The 8,730-nt window shown below is 43.5% G+C and overlaps 1 protein-coding gene across 2 annotated transcripts in view; it reads left to right on the forward strand.

Moving 5' to 3' along the window:
* The first annotated feature begins 2,116 nt into the window (after nucleotides 1-2,116).
* The window catches only part of LOC143274736 (ras-related protein Rab-34-like), a 17,413-nt gene continuing 10,799 nt past the window's right edge, over nucleotides 2,117-8,730 (forward strand). Inside the window, exons 1-4 of one of the 2 annotated variants that reach the window (XM_076578646.1) lie at nucleotides 2,117-2,319; nucleotides 3,891-4,000; nucleotides 4,839-4,930; nucleotides 7,411-7,476. In XM_076578646.1, the coding sequence (XP_076434761.1) occupies nucleotides 3,932-4,000; nucleotides 4,839-4,930; nucleotides 7,411-7,476 (227 nt within the window). In that variant the 5' untranslated portion in view covers nucleotides 2,117-2,319; nucleotides 3,891-3,931. The remainder of the gene's footprint in view (nucleotides 2,320-3,890; nucleotides 4,001-4,838; nucleotides 4,931-7,410; nucleotides 7,477-8,730) is intronic. The other variant, XM_076578645.1, reaches the window with a different exon arrangement.

Genomic DNA, 8,730 nt, shown 5'->3' on the forward strand with positions numbered 1-8,730 from the left:
ACAAAAGTGGTAATGATAAACAGATAAAAATAAAATAAAAGGACAATAATGATAGTAGATGAACAAACGAGCAAATAAATGTAACTTGACACACACACACACGCACACACACACACACACACACATACACACCGTGACACACACACACACACACACACACACACACACACACACACACACATTGGCACACACACCGTGACACACACCTCCCCCACCCTCTCTCTACATACATCCATGCATGCACACAAATGCCCATTATAATTCCCCTACCTCATTCCCCTGCCCACTCACTCATACACACTCACACACACACACACACACACACACACACACACACACACACACACACACACACACACACACACATTCACACTGTCTCTCACTCTTTCTCATCAAATTAAGGTTTCGTAATGTAATCAAGACGACATATTACATGTTAGGGTCGAACAGTTCCACTAATTAGAATAATGGGAACTTTGCTCTACAAGTAAATCTGACGCTATCACCCAAAACGAAACACTACTTTGGATTAAATAAAACAGAGGGGAACCTCTGCAACAGAAAGGGGATGAAACAAATTAGAAAAACCGACCAATTGGATGGCTTTTAATTAGGTCAACTGCGGTTTTTGTCAGACACACACACACACACACACACACACACACACACACACACACACACACACACGGCAAAAAAAAGAAGAAAAAAAAGAGAAGAAACTGAAAAAAATGAACTTAAGAAAAAAGCAGTTCCACAAGCACGAAAGCTCAGACAAAAGTGCACAGGCCCACCTACACACACTGACACACACCATCTCCCAAATCATCCTGCACCCCCCACCCACCACCCCACATACACTCATTCCTAGGCTGCGTATCGCAGCGCTCTAAAACAATCAACAAACCGGCAACTTGGGATGCCCCTCAAAATGTCAAAACAAGTATAGTTTTCACATATTGATTGACTTGATTGATTGATTGATTGATATGGATATATATAGTGCCTATTCAGTCTCCGAGTCGGAAACCAAGCTCTAAAATGAGCGCTTTACAAACACGGGGTCATTTACACAACAGGCTGCGTACCCGACTGTGACTGACGACTGCCATTGGGCGCTCATCGGCATTCCGGTTTCCTGTGTCATTCAATCAGATTTCAGGTACGCACACATACACACTCAGACACACATGTAACATTTATGCATATGTATAATTTCCCGCATCAGTTTAATGTACAACTTGAAAATATTAAACAACTTGAATATTCAGTCCACTGACTTACATTGCCGGGAACATTATACGGGAATAATAAAACGCCAAATCAAAATAAATCTATGATCAGAAGCATTTGTGGGGCCAGATTAATTTGGTACAGGTGTAAAACAGTGTGCCGTGGATATTTGATTTGGGATTCATTGAAAAAAAGAAAGAGAGAGAGAAAAAAAAAAAAGAAACTGAAAAAAAGAAAAGGAAACTCACTTCCATTTCAATTGCTTTCTAAACGGATACTTCGTTGTGTGGAAAACTTAATGTTCTTCCTTTTTGAATAGTAGGCGTATGGTGGGTGGACAGACGGAAAACTATGTGGAGTGATGGCCTAGAGGTAACGCGTCCGCCTAGGAAGCGAGAGAATCTGAGCGCACTGGTTCCGGAATCACGGCTCAGCCGCCGATATTTTCTCCCCCTCCACTAGACCTTGGGTGGTGATCTGGACGTTAGTCATTCGGATGAGACGATAAACCGACCGGAGGTCCCGTGTGCAGCATGCATTTAGCGCACGTAAAAGAACCCACAGCAACAAAAGTGTTGTTCCTGGCAAAATTCTGTAGAAAAACCCACTTCGATAGCGGGAAAAACAAACGGCAAAACTGCACGCAGGAAAAAAAGAAAAAAAGAAATGTGTGGCGCTGTAGTATAGCGACGCGCTCTCCCTGGGGAGAGCAGCCCGAATTTCACACAGAGAAATATGTTGTGATAAAAAGAAATGTAAATACAAATACAAATATATGCGAAATGATCTAGGAAATGTCCCGGAGACAGTTTACACTGGGGGAGAATACGCTGGCCGATGACAAGGGCACACCAAGACTTCATTTCCGCATTGCTGAGAGCGCGGGGCGTCCTTAGTTGTGAGGAGAGAAAGGGAGAACGAGTCGACAACGCGTTTGTGACGGGGCGCCAACTATGTTCGCTCGCTGCTATGAAATACTGTCTCCTAACAACTGGTAGTGGCTAAAAAGTGTGAAAGAATATCCACAATTTCCCCCCTCGAGACGGAACACGGCTTCACCGGCTTCGCATAATTGTATCAGGCGAGTATGTAAGTGAGTAACACCCGAACCCATACAGGACATTTTTGGCCACTTTGTGCACACGAACAGGATCTTTTCCAGTACGGACAGTCACGGTTGTGGCACATGCATCAGAATTCATTTTTGTTACGTTTCATCAGAGTTTGATGCCCACTCGGAACTGCCCCCACAACTTAGGCATTATTGTCGTCAATAGGGAACTCAGTAGGTGTAGTTGTCGTGCATGTGATCAACTGAAACAGGCACGAATGAATACCAGCGAAGTGATTCAGCACCAGTGCAGGGTCACCTCAAGTTTGTGGCCTCCTGGTGACCACAATAACGTTTCCCGTGGACCGCTGGCAGCAGGATTGACGGGCGCAATAGCCGAGTGGTTTAAGCGTTGGACTTTAAATCTGAGGGTCCTGGGTTCAAACCACGGTAACGGCGCCAGGTGGGTAAAGGGTGGAGATTTTTCCGATCTCCCAGGTCAACATATGTGCAGACTTGCTAGTGCCTGAACCTCCTTCGGGTGTATATATATGCACGCAGAAGATAAATACCCACGTTAAAGATCCTGTAGCCCATGTCAGTGTTCGGTGGGTTATGGAGACACGAAAATACCCAACATGCATGAACCATGACAGAGCCATCAGCAAGTCCATGTTGGTCATGTAACAGAAAGAAGATGAAGAAGAAGGATTGCAGCGGTAGATGAACCTGAGTGTGGATGTGTCTGGGGTGAGAGGGGGGGGAGGGGGGGGGGGGGACTCTGGATGAGCAGCCTGTGAGTGATGTTGCTGAGCAGACATAGATGATGAGGCAGCAACAACAACCAAACAAATCAAACCAGACAAAAAACAACAACACCAAGAAAAGTTGATGGAGCTGAATTGTGACACCATGCCTGCCAACTTCACTCCTTGGCCAGCTCGAACCACATTCCACCCTTACGTAAATAGTTGTCACGATCAGTTCTCTTTTTTTTTGTGTTGTTGTTGTTGTTATTGTTAAATCATCACAATAGATAGATGTATGTATAAACAGATATCTGTGTATGTAAGTATGTATGCTTGTATAAGAACAAAGAGAGATTATATTATATATATGTGTGTATGTGTGTGTGTGTGTGTGTGTGTGTGTGTGTGTGTGTGTGTGTGTGTGTTTTCTTCAGTTTAACGTCTATTCACTATAAGTGTTTTTATACGGAAAGGAGTAAAGTAGTGTATAAACAAAAGGGAATGCATGTGAATATTAGTGTGTGTGTGTGTGTGTGTGTGTGTGTGTGTGTGTGTGCGTGTGTGTGTGTGTATGTAAGGCCTTTGGGCCAGAAATTTGTGGAAAAGGTAAAACTGAGACAGAATTAAATGATATGCTGATGTTTTGTTGGTCATGGTTGATGTATCAGTTGTTGTTTTAAATAGTGATGTTTACCCCAGCAAACGGAGTATGGCTGCCTACATGGTGGGGTAAAAATGGTCATGCAGGTAAAAGCCCACTTGTGTACATACGAGTGAACATGGGAGTTACAGCCCATGAACGAAAAAGAAGAAGAAGAAGAAACAGTGATGTTTGTGTTGCGGTGTGATACACTGTGCAGGGTGAGGCATTGTGGAGCTGAGGTGAGGTGCAAACAGAACCATGTCGTCAGGAAGAAATTCTGCATTGCTGGCAATATCAAAGGATCGCATCATCACCCAGTTGCCCCAGGTAATATTCACACACCCACGTGCGTGTGTGCGTGCGTGTGTGTGTTTACAGGTGGGTGGTTGTGGGTGTGTGCGTGCATGCGTGCGTGTGGGGGTGGGGTGGGTGGGTGTTGGAATGGGTGGGTGGGTGTAAGAATAAGCGCATACATTTGTGTGTATCATTGCAGATGATGCACACCTAGTCAGTTTTACTATGTGATATCGTTCTGTGACCACTTCCATCTTGGAAGACTGAAAAAAGCCTGACAGAACCAGATGTTGTGGAGGCGTTAGTGTTGTGGACTGATGAATCATGATGGAGAGAATGGAGGTTTGATGTGAATTCACAGCCCCAATGACTGTGAAAGACTGTGGGACATTTAACCCTTTTAACAACCCATACTTAACCGTGACCCACTGGTGCGGACTCCGGCAGGGGTCTGACATTCCTGTCCTGTGCAAACTACTATCTGCCTATGCGGAGAAAATGAAAGTAGCTACGGCCGATAACCTCCCGCAAGTAGGTAACCTCCTCTTTGCCCCCCAGACTAGCGCTCTTTTTTTCCTGTGGAACATTTAACCCTATATATGTATATGTATATATATATATCTGTATATGTCTATATATATAATATATCTATATCACTATGTATACATACATTGAAGAAGATGCATCACACACACACACATACACACACACGCATACATGCACTCACAGAAGTTTAAATAGCACGTTTGTCGCTAAGGTGGTGGGCAGAATGGAAGTGAGTTTTGAGAGACTGTATGCTATGTATGCATATTTCATGTAAATCAAGGCAGAACAGATGAAGCAGATCAGTTTTTTTTGGTTGTGGTTCCAGCCATACCGACCAGAGGCCACTCCATACCAGTCCATCCACTTTCATCCCAAGGTCAAGGCTGCCTGTGCAGAAAATAGAACAGGAAGAGTAGGGTGGGTAACTGTTTGTGATGTTTTCATTGTTGACTTACCTTCGTGTGTTCTTCTATGCTGTTCCCATGTCTGTCTTTTAACTCTCTCCATATGAACGGCGAAAGAGACGGCGTTAACAGCATTTCACCCAATTACCATCATCAAAATAGTGCAAGTGGAAGGTTCTAATACTGAAGAGGTGAATGTTGACAAAGAATACCACAATTCTGACGACGTAAGCTAAAGGTTGGGTCATTCAGACACCCACTGGACATCCGAGGGGTCTGTGTAGAGGAGAAGAGAGGACTGGCCATACTGAGTGAGTTAACCCTATGTACTCTGACCATTTTACTGGAAAAAAAACAAAAAAACATGCGCAAGCTTGAAGGTTTTGAGAGTTAACTGCAAATTTTATGGTTGCTCCAATAAAACATGTATATCTCAAGAACTACTTGATGAAACTTACTTACTGGATGTTTGTTTGCTTGCTGATAGATTAATAAGTTGTGTTATGTTTAAAATTCAGGCCCTTTCATTAAATTTTGTCATTGTTGATGTTTTATTTAAAGTTTTTTTATGAACACGCCCACTTGATGTTGATTGTTGATTTTTTTTTTTTATACTCCAATTTCATTTATTTCACCACTTTCTAAGCAATATAAGGCTTCATTGATGAGTGTGTGCATGTTTTACATTTATTTGCTTATTTATCATCATTGTTGTCTTTTTTTTTTGTTTTTTTTGTTGTTGTTTTTTTCTTCTTCAAGATTTTGCGCCTTATAAATATTATTATTATTATTAGTAGTAGTATTTTTATGTATTTATCTATTATTTGTTTATTTATTAATTTAATTTTATTAAAATATTTTTTTTCTCAAGGCCTAAGTGCGTTGGGTTACACTGCTGGTCAGGCATCTGCTTGGCAGATGTGGTGTAGCGTATATGGATTTGACCGAACACAGTGACGCCACCTTGAGTTACTGATACTGTTGCTGATGAGTGTCATGACGATCCATGCTGTTTTTCCTTCTTCAGACAAGAGGCTGAATCTGTTGCTTTAGGGTCAGACCTGAAACCTTCTTCAGACAAGAGGCTGAATCTGTTGCTTTAGGGTCAGACCTGAAACCATCATCAAGTCAAATTTCGTTGAGAACTTGCCTGACAGTAAATCACCCTGGTTTGCTATTTTAGAGTCGTAAAACGATGAAAAAAACAAAAAAATTGCTTCAGAAATCGCTGTCGAAAGTCTGAAACTCACTTGAAGGGAAGAAGCGAAAGAGTAAGCGTCCTTCCATGCCATTTGAAACGAAGGTATGTGCTTGTCACCAACTGACAGTTTGTGAGTTGCAGGATTCAGTGAGCTAAGCTGTTCCTGTATCTGTCCCATTAACTGTCCTGTTACGATTCTGCTTCTGAAGATGAAGTGAATGTTTACTTTAATCCAAAGAATGGAATATTTTAATGACCCAAAATAAGATATTTTACTCACTATCAAACTAATAGAGGATTTAAAGGTATGGACCAGTCTTTGCTCTCTCTCTCTCCAGGTCCAAGGTAACTCAGAACTGACAGAAATATGGCGACCAGTTCTCAAAAGGGAGATTGAAGAACCGACACTGAAAAGTCAGACAGCTTTGGATTAATGCAATGCAGCGACGGGCGCAATAGCCGAGTGGTTAAAGCGTTGGACTTTCAATCTGAGGGTCCCGGGTTCGAATCACGGTGAATGCGTCTGGTGGGTAAAGGGTGGAGATTTTTACGATCTCCCAGGTCAACATATGTGCAGACCTGCTAGTGCCTGAACCCCCTTCGTGTGTAAACGCAAGCAGAAGATCAAATACGCACGTTAAAGATCCTGTAATCCATGTCAGCGTTCGGTGGGTTATGGAAACAAGAACATACCCAGCATGCACACCCCCGAAAGCGGAGTATGGCTGCCTACATGGTGGGGTAAAAACGGTCATACACATAAAAGCCCACTCATGTACATGCGAGTGAACGTGGGAGTTGCAGCCCACGAACGCAGAAGAAGAAGAAGAAGAAGTAATGCAGCCTGGCAGTCCTACAAACATTTTGCATGTGCAGCACTGACACGCTCATGCACTTTGAATCCAACCTGGGCCACTCTGAAGCATGAACTCGCACACTTGTTTGCAGGGAAAGATGCAAACCAAACTCATACATGCAGTCTCTCTGTCTCCCCCGCTCTTTCTCTCTTTCTGCCTCTCTCTGTCTCTTCAAGCTTGGCAAACATAATGATTTCACCCTGGTGTGTGTGTGTGTGTGTGTTGTGTGTTGTGTGTTGTGTGTGTGTGTGTTGTGTGTGTGTTGTGTGTTGTGTGTGTGTGTGTGTGTTGTGTGTGTGTGTGTGTGTATGTGTGTTGTGTGTGTGTGTATGTGTGTGTGTGTGTGTTGTGTGTGTGTATGTGTTGTGTGTTGTGTGTGTGTGTGTGTGTGCGCACATGCATGCATGTGTGTGAGGTGTGTGTTTGTGTCCACAGATTGAAGATCTGCAAATCTGTCATTGTGGGGGATGTGGCTGTGGGTAAAACCTGCATCGTCAACAGGTGAGACAGGTGGACTGATGTGAGCGTCTTTGATGATTCACTGCTTCTGTTCTGATCTCCATCTGGTGATGGTGATTTAAAAAAAATTTTTTTATAATGTGCATGATTTGTCAGTATATGTGGATTGTTTTGTGAAGAACTTGTCATGATGTATGGGTTGTTGTGTTTTTTTTTTATGCATGATTTGTCGTCATATTTGTGTTTGTCAGTTGTGGGTTGTGTTGTGTATGATTTATCGTATGGATTGTTTTGTACATTATTTGTCATGATGAATGAAAAAAGAGAAACACCCGTAGGTGCAGGAGAGGACCCAGAGAAGCACTGTCTCCACCCGCCCTGGGAACAATCCTGCACCACCCCTTGGAGGCCTGCGCTGTGTTCACGATGGGTGCAGGCACGCACAAGACACTCCATTAAGAATTCAAGGGACGTAGCTGCTCCCGAACAGAGGCAAAAGAGACCACAGGATGCAACTCGCGACAGCCTTAAAAGAAGTATCCCTATGGGTGTACTCAGCCAGTATTTCATGACTGCAGAGCCCGCCGGCAAAAGACACCACCCTTCAGCAGCTGAGCACACCCCACAGACCAAACCGCCCCTGCCCGCAGACAGATGAAGACAGTGCCACTCCAGACACAGCCATGCGGTCTTATGTGCCCTCAAAAAAAGAATCCCAAGTTGTAGTCTTTCCCACTGTCAACAGGACTTTCCCTGTGGTCAGTGGGTCTTTCCTCACCATCACTGGACCTTTCTCCAGGGTCAGCCTGGTCATGATGTATGGATTCGTATTAGTTTTATGCAGGATTTGTCATGGTGTGTGGGTTGTTTTGTAGGTTTGTCACCACTTGTGGAGTTGCTTTGTGCAGGATTTGTCATGGTGTGTGGGTTGTTTTGTAGGTTTGTCACCACTTGTGGAGTTGCTTTGTGCAGGATTTGTCATGGTGTGTGGGTTGTTTTGTAGGTTTGTCACCACTTGTGGAGTTGCTTTGTGCAGGATTTGTCATGGTGTGTGGGTTGTTTTGTAGGTTTGTCATCACTTGTGGAGTTGCTTTGTGCAGGATTTGTCATGGTGTGTGGAATGTTTTGTGCAGGATTTCTCACATGTGGATTTTTGTGCTTGATTTGTCATAAGTAGCTTGTTTTGTACAGAATTTGTCATGGTTTGTGGAGTTGTTCTGTGCAGGATTTGTCATGGTTTGTGGAGTTGTTCTGTGCAGGATTTGTCATGGTTTGTGGAGTTGTTCTGTGCAGGAT

The sequence above is a fragment of the Babylonia areolata genome, chromosome 29 (assembly GCF_041734735.1).
Source record: "Babylonia areolata isolate BAREFJ2019XMU chromosome 29, ASM4173473v1, whole genome shotgun sequence".
NCBI classification, from domain to species: Eukaryota; Metazoa; Mollusca; class Gastropoda; order Neogastropoda; family Buccinidae; genus Babylonia; species Babylonia areolata.